The sequence below is a fragment of the Sycon ciliatum genome, chromosome 1 (assembly GCF_964019385.1).
Source record: "Sycon ciliatum chromosome 1, ocSycCili1.1, whole genome shotgun sequence".
Lineage (NCBI taxonomy): Eukaryota > Metazoa > Porifera > Calcarea > Leucosolenida > Sycettidae > Sycon > Sycon ciliatum.
This window is the reverse complement of record NC_088643.1, coordinates 21602449-21615201: the sequence shown is the minus strand read 5'-3', so window position 1 is coordinate 21615201 and position 12753 is coordinate 21602449. Positions and strand designations below refer to the sequence as shown.

Sequence of the window (12753 nt, the reverse complement as noted above, 5' to 3'; positions counted from 1 at the left end):
AAAATCCCCAAACTCGAAGCATTTTGCCATAGGAACTCAAGCTGAAGGTGCCCGGTAGAGAGACGTGCCCGTATCTGAGGCGTCCGGATAAGAGACGTTTGAGTGTAGTGCTTTATATGCGATAAAACGCTGTTATGGTGGTCGGGCGTCTGTTCTTTTCTAGGGGCAGTGTTTCATGATCAATTGTTCCACCTCCAGTTCGAATGCCGTGTGGCCATAAGCCCTGCTTTTTTATGCACAGCGTTACAGCATCTGTCTTCTGCTATTGGCCTATCTGTCTATATACATGTGCTCCAGCTCCGTATATATCACTTGTATCTGTCAAGATCGAAACAGCTAGCTCTCCGGAGATTGAGTATCTGCCTATTATGTATCTGTCATCTGCTTGCCTGCATGCCTGCCTGATGGCTCTGTACTGTTTGCACTTCATCTCTGTTTGCAGATCAAAGCTCGTATTATCCACGTCAACCTAACGTCTAAAGTGGTTGGTTTCTCAGCCCAACAGCACATTGTGGAGAACAAGGCCTACACGTTTCCTGACCTACAACTGGGTGGCATTGTAGAGGAGGCCGCTGTGAAGCACGTGGAGGAGAATGTCGGCGTTGTCATCAAGATGACGGACGCTGGCATGCATGGATTCGTACATGTAAGTGTCACTTGGCATCGCTACTGCTTTCGGATCTCTTCTGTCTGTCCTTGTCTTCACTGCTTTCGGATCTCTGCGAATGCAGACATGGAGAGACATGGGAGAACTGTCATGTCTGTTGGTGTTTTTACTTCAGTGATTTGTAATGAGCTTCTTATTGTGTGCGCATGTGCGTGTGTGTGCGCGCGCGCGTGTGTGTGTGTGGACGTGCACGCGCGCTCACGTGCGTGCTTTGTCATCTCGTGCTGCATGCTGGTAGATTTCGAACTTGTCTGACGATCACCTGGAGAAGATCGGCAAGCGCCACAAGACTGGCACAGTGCACAAGTAGGTCTGCAGTGCTGTGTGTTCTCATTGTGCTCTTCTCCGATTGATGTGCTGGGCGTCTTTGCTGCATGACTGCAACTTGATCTTCCTCTTGTGCATGTAGTTGTAGAGTTTCCAATTAGAATTATACCTGTGCGGTGGGCAAGTTGTATGGGTTGTATGTGGTTTGAGTGCGTGCGTGTGTGTGTAGCATGGACTTTACTCAACCAAGCCCATATTATATGCATGGAATGAGAAAACATTGAATGATAAAAAAAGAGCCCAATGGAATTCTCTGGGGGCTGTTGGCAGTGAACTCCTTAAACAAAGAGAGAGAGAGTCTCGGGTCTTCAGGATGTGCTTGGCGTGTGCTATTGCAGTTGCGATACGGGCCCGGTAAGGAGTGTAGTGATCATTTTGGTGTGAATCATGAGCAGCGCTGGATAATGTTTCTGGTGATAGTGCTGGTACGACTCGTGACATTCTGGTTGATTCCACTGTCGATTGTAGGTGTCGTATTCTTGGATTCAACTCGCTGGATGGCCTCGCATCGGCATCAATGCAGCAGTAAGTGGTTGTGTACTGTTGTTATTTGCAGTCATGTCTGTGTGCGTGTGTGTGCGTGTGTATGTGTGTGTATGTGTATGTGTGTGGCTGAAAAGCTGTTCTTGACACAGGCAAGGCAACCTGACGAAACAACAACTAGGCTCTGATTGTTAAGCCGGATCCAGACCCAGGCCCGTAGGATCCACTCAGTTTGAAATGATAGGTCACATCCAGATCCGAATCCGAGCAAACCTGCCCCGGCCTTTTGGAGCAGGACTGGTGCATGATGATAGCTGACTCATTGTTGCCCACATCACATCAGGTGATGCCTTTGTTACACTGGCTGAGTAGGCTGTATCTGCCTATTTGGTTGAATGCAATCCTTGCTTTATTTATCCTTTTTGATGTTTTTGATGACAGGTCAATTTTGGATCGGCCATTCCTTGGCTTGAAGGATGTTGTTCTCGGTACATCCATGAAGGTGAGCAACGTTGTGTACCAGTTTTTAGAATGGATGTAGTGTTGGAAAGCTGTTTCCATTGTTTTGTAATGGCTCTGTTTAGGTATGATAAACATACATGCCAATGACATCCTCGGTGGCTGATCACCACCAGGTGAAGGTGCGTGCATGTGGTATGATAAACATACATGCCAATGACATCCTCGGTGGCTGATCACCACCAGGTGAAGGTGTGTGCATGTGGTATGATAAACATACATGCCAATGACATCCTCGGTGGCTGATCACCACCAGGTGAAGGTGTGTGCATGTGGTATGATAAACATACATGCCAATGACATCCTCGGTGGCTGATCACCACCAGGTGAAGGTGTGTGCATGTGGTATGATAACAGTACATGTACTGATGATGCTGCAGACGTGGAGTTTCTGTTGCCTTCCTCTTGTACTTGTACTGCTTTGTTCTACCAGTTCTTTGCCTTGGGTTCTTAATTCATTTCCTGCTCAGGTGGAGGTCATCTCTATTGAAACATCCGGTGTGGTGGTGGCAGTTAGTGACCATCTGCGCGGCTTCATTCCGCTCATGCATCTTGCCGATATCCCGCTGAAGAAGCCGGGCAAGAAATTCCGTGAAGGCGGCAAGGTGGCGTGCAGGGTGAGTACTAAGCGCCTATGTGTTTATCTGCATGTGTCTCTTGTCCATACTGTGCAGTGAGTGCTGTTGGCGTTTGAGGTTTGAAATGTAGCTGTCGATGTGGATGATGGACCGGACAGGCATTGTGTGTTATCATATGCGTGTTGCTGCGAGCAGATTCTCGAAGTGACTCCAGCACGCCGTCGCCTGTTGCTCACAGCGAAGAAGACCATGGTCCGTAGTGAGCTGCCTGTCCTCTCCAAGATCAGCGAGGCACTTGTGGGTTCCAACTACACTGGTTTTGTGGCTGGTATCCGCCACTACGGATTGATTGTCGCCTTCTATGGTGGGACAACAGGATTGCTGCATCGCACAGAGTTGAGGTAAGTCTGGGGCAATAGGATGCTTGCAAGTGTTGAGGGAGCGGTGACTAGAGCCAGGTTGAGATGATGAGGGCACGCGTATGGCGGTGAGGGCAGTGATAAGGCGAGGACGGCTACTGGATACTAGTGTGTACTTATACAGCTGTTTGCTGAGGTCCATACATTTTGTTGATACCTAGATATTGGATTCTAGGAAATATTCCCGTTTCTCGAATTCCGTTTTTGTACTTTGACCTGTGTTGCATCTCAGGGTGTAATGAAATGGTATCCTCCATGTTTGATCTTTTGCTGTGGCCTTACCTCTCTTCTGTGCATAGTGTGTCTACGTTCGATGATGACCTGGGCAAGATGTACTATGTTGGTCAAGTGCTGCAGTGTAGAGTCATCTCTGTAGACCATGGCAAACTACGGCTGTCGCTCAAGGTAGGTTTGTCGCAACCGCAGACTCTCCTCCTTAAACCCACTATGCACGACACTACATTTTTCGAGACTTCAAAGCACAGCTGTTAGTACCCTTCTTCAATTAGGGAAATGGAAGTTATCGTATTTGCCGGAGTATAATGCACACCCCCTTTTTTAGCAATGTTTTAGCAAGAGTACATGAAACCCAGAGCGTGCAGCTCGGATGGGTTGCTGTCTCGGCGGAATTCTGTGATTACATCATTTTAGTGATGCAGTGCGTACAAGCAGGTCTCTTTCTGCACAACTGCAGCTCAGTTGTACGCACTACGCCATTTCCCGCCTCAGATCTGCGCCAAATATGATGTAATCACGGAATTCCGCCGTGACTGACACCCATAGCAGAAAAGGCCCCAAGCTGCACACTCTGGGTTTTATGTACTCTTGGTTTTAGCAATTCAAGGTGATACGGAGTGTAATTCACAACGTAGATTTGAGAGCATTATCTCTCATAGAGACAGTACTATAGTGCGACTATAGTCAGAATAAACAAAAAAATACTATTGTTTACATTTGTATAATGCGCTTGCTACCGATGGGGTCTGGTGCCCATCATGCAGAGCAGAGTAGAGTAGTTGATGCTGTAGTGACCTCCCACGGAGCCTTCATTGCCATGCCCTGAATAATTGGCAGTCTATAATGCGGGTCTTTTGTCGACAATGATTGCCTTTGTCATCCGGTGGGTATTGATGACACTGGCTTCTTTGCTGCTGCAAGTATTGTCAAGTTATCATTCAATTTTGCTGTTCGCCTTTTGAATTCTTTGCCCTCCTTGCATTTACATCGTCATTGCTTTGTGCGTTCAATAAAACACCTTTTAGTAGTATTGTCAAGGTACTGCTGTGCTGGTGTGCACAGGCACCCAAATCAACAACACTTGACCTTGTAAACTGTCATGTGATCTTTCCGCAGGCTCACGGAGCTGCTTCCAGTGGAATCGCCGGTCTATCTCCAGGAGAGGTCAGTACTAATAGTTTATGCTTGTACCAATTTCACAGGTATTCCCCTCGGGGTCACTCGCTCTGAATAATATTGTGTTGCATTGATGCAGCATGCTATAATGTGTCCGGAACATTGCTGGTTGTATTGTGTTTGATACATATTCTCAGTCTGTCTTATCACCACCGCCATCAGTTCACACCCGGCGCCTGGTCGGTGCATGGCTAGTGGTATCTGACATAGCGGGCTGGTAGAGTCTACATCAGGTAGCAAGATTGCCTAACGAGTCCAATGGGAACGGAATGTACGTCGCAATCAAGCCAAGCTGTGGCTGGGTCATGTATGTGCCAAATGCTCCCCAATGTACCCGCCCGCCATATCAGTTACTAGGCACTATGCGCGAATTGATGGTGATGGTGGTGAGAAGGAGAGCTCGGTGCCAGAGTGTAACATTGCAGCTTAGAGAGCTTGTGCCTGTGGGGGCAGGCGTGTGCGTACCACTATTTCACCAGGTGTGTCCTTGCCACCGTGTTATTCAACCATAAATACAGCTGCGGCGAAGTATTCAAATTCATTCCATTGTTGTTTTTTTAATTTTGTTGTAGATCTTCCCCGCCAAGTACTCGTCAACGAATGACAAAGGTATTGACGTGCTGCTGCAACCCAGCAACAAGCCCGTAACAGTGACGCTGTCGCACCTGTCCGACTTTCCGCAGCACTGCGAGCAACTGGCGCGCTGTATTGCCAGCAGCCAGGGCGAGGCGGCCGAGTTTGTGCTGGAGAGACTCGCCGTGCTTGGCTGCCGACCACTGCTGGTGTCCTGCAAGCCGAGCCTGGTGCCAGCTGAAGGTGAAGATCTGTTTCTGCCTACGCTCGCCAGCCTAAAGGTATGAACGTGATCTAGTTGTGATGGCGTATATTCCACTCTTGCTTGTAGTCCATGAATTCTTCTGCGGTACATGCATTCATAGAATTTGAAAACAGGATGACTGTGTTAACATGCAAGTTTTCAATCGTGGAGTTTGACCCGGATCGAGTTTCAACCCGCCATTCACACAGATAGACTGGAGCGTTTATATGATGCAGTGCGCTTGACCTGGGTTGAAATCGAAACATCGTGTGAGACGGTGCTTCGCGTATTTTGCGCCAGGTTTGCACGGAGCAAATTTCCTGCCAAAGTAGTCACACGACCATTTTCCCCACTTGGCGGGCACAAAGTTTAACGGCCCTGCCTTCACACACCCGTCTTTTACTTCTGTAGTACTGTTGAAAACTCATCATTCCACGCACAACGGGAACAAGGGACAGGTAGGTGACGACGACATTTATTGGGAGAGAGAGGGAGAGAGAGAGAGAGAGAGAGAGAGAGAGAGAGAGAGAGAGAGAGAGAGAGAGAGAGAGAGAGAGAGAGAGAGAGAGAGAGAGAGAGAGAGAGAGAGAAAGGGCCTGGGTAGCTATGACAAATATGGACACACAAGTAGCTACCCAGGCCAACGGAACAAAAGTATGGGGTGCATGCAGGCCAGCTGGAAAAGGTTTTAGGAGGCAATATACGGGATCGGGAGGAGGTGCCTCGCAGTACAGAAGCGAGAAAGAGTGGCACTCCAGTAACATTTCTTGAGTTAACAATGGATTTTTGCTCGTAAAAACGTTAGGCTTTGTGCCCCGTTAGAGATTCAACCCTTTAATACAGTAATCAATGATCTTGCTGTGTTGGCCCATGCCAGGTTGGCCAGATCCTTGTCGGTTTTGTTCGGCAAGTCGTGGCCTATGGTGTTTTCGTGGAGCTCGCCAGTCAGCTGGTTGGCCTTGTGCCGGTGAAGAGTGTTGCCGATGAGTTTGTCACTCACCCAGCTGATCTCTACAGTCTTGGTCAAACCGTCGTAGTACAGGTGAGTTGCTTTGACCACTTGCTGCCTAAACATGTACCCACTCTCCGCATTGCAAAGGCGTGTATATCAGCTTTGATACTAGTAACACATATGATGACCTCGGTGAAGGCCAAGCATAGCGAGGGCCCTGAGCTGGCAGCTCTCGTTGTGTTGCATGTACGAGATGTTGTATGCTTTCTGCACTGCGTACACGTGTAATACAACTCTTGGTCACTCACCTGATCGGTCGCATGGTGACATGTGGTCATCGCCAACACGCACAGTCCCACACAGATAGGAAATGACCGGCCGCCAGTCCTCTGCACTCTTGCTACGTCACCTTCTACTCATAGTTGCACACACGATGAGTCACTTGGTTCATTCCAGCCCGACCAGGCACTTCGTAACGTCTTTAGCGTACTGGTAGCTTCGGGAATAACAGTCATTTGCTGTACTGCAATACTTAGCCTCTGTTTGCCCGTTCCTTCCTTCTGTTCAGGTGACTGAGGTTGACACGGTGAAGCAGCGGTTCATCCTGTCAATGAAGCCGTCCGACCTTGGTGCTCACTCCGGCCCGTCATTGCCAACCCTGCTGGAGCAGTTCTGGCGAGAGAAGTCTGCCATAGACCAGTGCCTGTCACAGTCTTCGGCCAAGCGCCAAGCTGTTCATGACATCGCAGTCGGATCACTTGTAGAATGCGAGGTATGGCTATGTGTATTCGTACAGCACGTGCATGTCCATTTAATGTTCATTGTTGAATGGACATCTTCATCCTTCCGTAAGAGGAGGAAGAGACTGCTCATCATGATGTGTAGCTCTAGGTACACGTCTGCTGTGTTCATCTTATTCCTGCATGCTGGCTTCTTTTGTTGTGTTCCGTGCACAGTATGTCCGTAGTCAGCCTTTTGGCGCTTCTCTGAAGGTGTGCGGCTCGGGAGCAACGGCCATTGCCCCAACATCGCTTGCAGAACAAGCTGAGTCGCTCACCGCTGGGGATATTGTCACCGCCGCTGTCTTGGACAAGGACGTCGAGAACGCCACCGTGTATGTTAGCCTCGATGCAGACCTCGTCAAAGTCTGGTCAGCTGCTACCGAAGTCGCCGAGGCTAGCGCAACAACCAGGAAGGAAAAGAAGAGGAAAGACTCTGAATGCAGTGCCAAGGACACTCCCTCCCAGTCTGCTGTAAGTCAGGGGTTTCTTCTGGTTGGCATGCTTTGTGAGGGTACTACAGTGTACTACAGTATGTCATGGCCTCTAACATCCTCTGGTCTTGTGATCTTGCTGCTGTTGTTTAATTTCATTATCTATGTCTGTGCTAGTCCTCATCTTTGTTCTTGGTGCTTGTTTTGCCGTAATTGTTTACAGGTAAAGGCCTCTAAAGTCGGTGAATTCACAGAAGGAATCGTTCAGCTCATCAAGCCCGACTGCGTTGTGCTGACTTTGCCGCAGTTTGGCTCGGCCGTCGCTCTGGGACTGGCTCATCAGGTATGTGGTTTTGTGGGTGTGGGTGTGGGTGTGTGTGGGTGCGCGTGCATGCGTGCGTGTAAAGCTTGATAAGAAAGGAACAACAGTAAATATGGTGAGGTCCTCCCCTCTCTTTCTCTTTCTCTCTCTCTCTCTCTCTCTCTCTCTCTCTCTCTCTCTCTCTCTCTCTCTCTCTCTCTCTCTCTCTTTCTCTCTCTCTCTCTCTCTCTCTCTCTCTCTCTCTCTCTCTCTCTCTCTCTCTCTCTCTCTCTCTCTCTCTCTCTTTCTTTCTTTCTTTCCCTGAATTTGTGATGACTGACTAAGGCAACATCTATGCTACCTTGTACCTGAACGCATTGTGATTTTAACCTTTTGTATTTGCTGGTGTGTCTTGTTCTTTGTGGTGTTTAGCATCTCAATGACTATCGGCCTGCCAGTAAGCGCTACTCGCCAGGTCAGAAGCTAAAGACCGAGATTGTCCGGTGAGCTCACTTCTCTGTGTCACGCCACTCATTCCCCTCTGGAAGATCTGCTATTGTGATGTCCTCTCCATGTGATCTCAATCAAGGCTATGCCAAATAACTTGAAATAAGCTTATGTGCATCTTGTGGCCGGCAAACAGTATTTGTTTATATGTCCTGCCAATACCCCGGAATATACGGTACATGCGATAATGTTACAGGTGTAAAATACATGTATGGTTCACCGTTGTGGGAGTCAATAAAGTTCAGCCTCATGGATAAGCTGGCACTCTTGCACCAGTGCACCTGCTAGTGGTTGCAGGGCTACTGGCTGCACAGCACCCGGCGTTACCTTACTCACAAGAGCAGATTTCTATAAGGAGCACTGTATCTGTGCTGTACTTTATGTATGTCATGAACCGAAGAGCTGCACACGTGTGTGTGTGTTTTTTTCTTCGTTTGGATGCCTGGGCTTGGATAGCAAGGCTTGCTTTTTCAGTGTACATGTATTTCTTTCTTGTTGTATTCTAGGCTGCCATCCGCCAGCTCCCCATTCGCTCTGGTTTCCCTCGGTCGCCTTCCTAGGCCACCCAAGCAGACCAGCGATGGCTCGCCCAGGAGCAGTGATGCCAAGGTCGCGGTGGGAGACGTAGTGTCCGCCATGTAAGTCGACTTGCCCATAGCAGCCATTTCCCTGGCTCCGTGTCTGATGTCAATGCAAGCTGACTTGTTTTCTCTCTGATGTGTTTTGCCTGCCATGTGTTGGCTCATGTACTGGTGCATATTCGGATGGTCTTCACTGCTCTGCTCTGGCAAGAGCAGGACACCTGAAAACCAACATGGCTGCCTATCTGAACTTGAAGTGCATGAGGCTGTCTGCTTGGGTTCAACCAGTCTTCAAGCTTCTCTTTCTTTCGTCTACACTATTGGTGTTGTTGTGTCGAATGACCTGCTTCAGGGTGAGGTCTGTGCAGGGCCTGCAGCTGAACGTGCGCATCGGAGGCAAGCTTCTAGGCCGTGTTCACGTGACCCAGTTCACCGATAAGCCAGCCGCAGTAAGCATGAAACCAGATACACTTGATCTTTTGCTTCTCCATTGCCCCTCTCCCAATTCGAACTTGCCGTTAAGACCAGTATGCCAGCAGAGAGTGACTTTCCATCGTCACTATGCACATTCCATACATAGATGTGGCAACATCCACTCTCCTTATGCTCAATCCGGTTTAGGGGTGAACGAACTCAACTTCTTTATATTCGAGCATTCTTGACAAACGAAATAGACAGATGGATTTTGTCTTATTGTCACATAAAGGACCCCAGGAGACGCTGTTTGTTTTGTTTGTACTGATGTAGTCTGTGATGAACTATTGGTCCCTTAGCGTACACTGCACCTACTGGCCGTGTGTGTGGAAAAGAGCAAGATCAATGTGATTGTATGGAAGAGTTTGTACTTTGCAGGCATGAGTTTGATGCAAGTTTGGGGTTCATCTCAGTTGGAGAGTTCTTGACAGCACTCAAAATTCATTCATTTGAACGTCAAGTCGGTCTCACATTGCTGCTAATCCTGCTGCGGAGAAGTATGTGTACCATTTCCCCTGAATATCAATCTCACGTTTTCACACTAAACCACGCGGCTGAAGTAGGGATGTGACTTACAATTGAGTGAGACATCACACGTCTGGGCACACAGACATAATACGACAGAGACCTGAAAATGGGCGGTGACATGTACTTGGATGTGACTTATAATCGGGAAAACACGGTATACGTTTACGTTTTAGTGCGCAGGCCTTTCAGCTTTTATGTGTTGTCTTTTGTTTAATCCATGCAGGGCAAGTGGCCATTTGCTGACGTTCACAACGGCGACGAAATCAAGTGCCGCGTGATTGGATTCCGCAAGCTCAAATCAAACAGGTTTGTAGTGTGAATACAGGCATACAGAAATGGGCGAATGGTGATAGATTAATTCATTTCGGGAGAGTTTTGGTTGATTTTGTCGAGTTTCATGTAGAATTAACAAAGCAGAAGTAGTCTGAGTGTCTCCTTATACCTAGGTGAGGCTGTTAGTGCGCAGCTCCCCATGATTGTTAGTGGATCACTAGTGGTGCTGATACCAACCTATGCACGCTCAAAGTGTCAGAAAGACGAGAACTGTGCAGGTACAGGGCGGTCTATCACAGGCTTCGTTCTTCCCCCTAGAAACTCCGGCCGCCTCTACCAGTTCAAATGCTTGAGGCAAGGACGTATGTGCTGAAGCTTTGCTCGGGACAGGGAACGGAGCTCGTGCTGTCCAACAAATTGAGCAATGGAGCTGTACGGCAGCAGGCCTAGAAGGGTCATCCAGATTGGCACAATGAGCAGAGTTGCTGCCAGTTCTGCATAACACATGTACAGGTAGACTCCCTCTAATTCGAATACGGTATAATTCGAACATTCCGTGTAATTCGAACTTTTTCGTCGTACCGATCTTCTGCAAGTCACTTCAAGTCAAAATTGAATGCATAATTCGAAGTACGAAAAGTGCGCCGGTTGGATAATTCGAACCCAGTCTTCGTACAGAAGAGCTGTTTACAGTACATTTGCTATGTCCTTTGAACGCTTATTTCGAAGTGAGATTGAGTTGCTATCCTTGTATTTCGAAGTTCATTCTTTTCTCCTTCTCTAGCCAAGAGTAGCTCAAAAATCGATCAATGGTCCGCTGCAGGATCGACTATAGCGTTCGAGAAACCCACCTTCTCTCGAAATTTCTTTCAAGCCCGTTCGAGGCAAATTGCAAAGGTTTGGTTGAAGTCGACGTCTTCCAGGTGGCTGACTCTCTTCGCGGATCTCGATGGCCTTTCGTGCCGCGCCAGCTCGTGCGCGGAGATGTTGGCGCACAAAAACACTATTGTCGTAAATATTGTCTATGCCTATGCTCCACTTCCGTTCTTCAGAACGACATGCTGCTGTCCGACGGCCTTTCATGACGCAGATTAGGCAGCGCAGTTCTTTTCCGTTGAAACTGTTTCAGGAAAGCTGCAGTGACTGACAACTTCTTCACTAGAAAATGAAGATGTCAAAATGATTTTTGTGTCGATCCAGTGTTTTGATGATCCGTTGTACACGACCGGTACGACCAGTCGACCACCTATGTTTCGTTGATGCAAATAAAAATGTGCAAAAAATATTCAGCATGCGATTTCAAGCATTTTGACATACATATCAGTGCATGGGGCTGCATTTGGATAATTAGAAGTTCTGGATAATTGGAAGTTAGGGCCTGGCAATTTGAGGTTCGAATTAAAGGGAGTCTACCTGTACTACCAACTACAGTATGGGACGAAAATAATTGGTAAAAAAAGCTGTCCTGTCACTGTGCTCTATTGTGATTCCCATGTCGTGGCATTTCCTTTTATGTGCTTCACCAAATTCACGTCGTTGTCCAAGTTGAAGTATGACTGCATACTGTTTTTCTTCCTTAGGGCACCTTATTTCTAGAATTTAGAATTGTATTGTGCATCCTGTCGTTTTCTTTCCCTGCGCAGACATCTTGAAATCAGTCACCACGACTTCTACGAAGTGGCGGAGCTGAGTGCCAAGGAGAGGTAGGCGTTGGATGCATATGTGCTGCTGCTAGCTGTCTTTTTTCACCCCATGTACTGGTGAAAGCGATACACTTTCAGCTTTCACACATGCGTATGCATGCTCAAAAGAAAGGACTGACGATAATATAATGACACACTTTCTTAGTTGGAGAGGACAGTCTAAGGCTTTGGCATCGTAAAAAATACCATCCTTCTGTTATGTTTTCATAGGGAATTCTGACTTTCTTAGTCTGATAGTGGGTGTCATCCACTCGCCTCCCACCGCTTTGGGGGCTGCATCTGCGCCTTGATCCTTGAGGGTGATGGCATTCCTACGAATGCGGAAAATTCAGTCTAACCGAGTCTCACTTAAACCGTGGCATTTTTTCATCTGTCCCCCGTCGGTGTTGTTTGTCAGTAATGCCGGTAGCTTCAGACAATCCGAGAAGTTTTTTTTACACCAAACCAGTGTTTCCTTGTTAAATTAATTGACGAACCTTCGGTCTTTTTCTGTTTCCAGTGTTGTTGAGAATGACTCTCTTGACGAGGCAACTCTGAAGGATAAGGACTTAACTGAGGAGCTTGTCCAGGAGCTGAAACCCGGATCACGCGTGACTGCCTTTGTCAAAGAGGTACGAGTAATCATCTGCCTCTGTGCCCTACTCTTATCTCCCTGTGCTTGTGCCAGTTCAGTTGTCCTCTTCCCCTGATTATTAGTAGGGCTGTGTTTGCTAGTAAAAAATAAGAATAAAATAAATAAAATGCTGTGAGCTCTAATACAATACTACTTGCTGGCATTCATGTAAACACACAGTGTATCGGGGGAATATGGTGTACTACGTCTGCAGCGTGCCAGATTCAAACTGCCGGTCCTGTGCAACGTGGTGTGCTTAGAAACCTGTCGTCGCCGCAGTTGTGCTGTACAGAGTCGGCATTGTAAGGCCCAGTGTAAGATGGTGTCACGATGACTGTCATCCTCTTCTTTCTGTATGCCATGTTCACAACTGGCTGGAATCTCC

The 12753-nt window shown here is 47.8% G+C and overlaps 1 protein-coding gene across 2 annotated transcripts in view; it reads left to right on the top strand.

The window, feature by feature from the left end:
* LOC135817989 (protein RRP5 homolog) overlaps positions 1 to 12753 on the top strand; it is a 58933-nt gene that overhangs the window by 34127 nt on the left and 12053 nt on the right. For both annotated transcript variants that reach the window (XM_065331297.1, XM_065331306.1), the window contains exons 9-27: positions 443 to 646; positions 906 to 973; positions 1463 to 1519; positions 1919 to 1979; positions 2467 to 2613; positions 2770 to 2975; positions 3293 to 3398; positions 4347 to 4394; positions 4979 to 5260; positions 6101 to 6265; positions 6744 to 6947; positions 7132 to 7428; positions 7612 to 7731; positions 8122 to 8192; positions 8703 to 8834; positions 9130 to 9226; positions 10003 to 10085; positions 11696 to 11755; positions 12255 to 12366. In XM_065331297.1, coding sequence (XP_065187369.1) covers positions 443 to 646; positions 906 to 973; positions 1463 to 1519; positions 1919 to 1979; positions 2467 to 2613; positions 2770 to 2975; positions 3293 to 3398; positions 4347 to 4394; positions 4979 to 5260; positions 6101 to 6265; positions 6744 to 6947; positions 7132 to 7428; positions 7612 to 7731; positions 8122 to 8192; positions 8703 to 8834; positions 9130 to 9226; positions 10003 to 10085; positions 11696 to 11755; positions 12255 to 12366 — 2520 coding nt within the window. The remainder of the gene's footprint in view (positions 1 to 442; positions 647 to 905; positions 974 to 1462; positions 1520 to 1918; positions 1980 to 2466; positions 2614 to 2769; positions 2976 to 3292; positions 3399 to 4346; positions 4395 to 4978; positions 5261 to 6100; positions 6266 to 6743; positions 6948 to 7131; positions 7429 to 7611; positions 7732 to 8121; positions 8193 to 8702; positions 8835 to 9129; positions 9227 to 10002; positions 10086 to 11695; positions 11756 to 12254; positions 12367 to 12753) is intronic.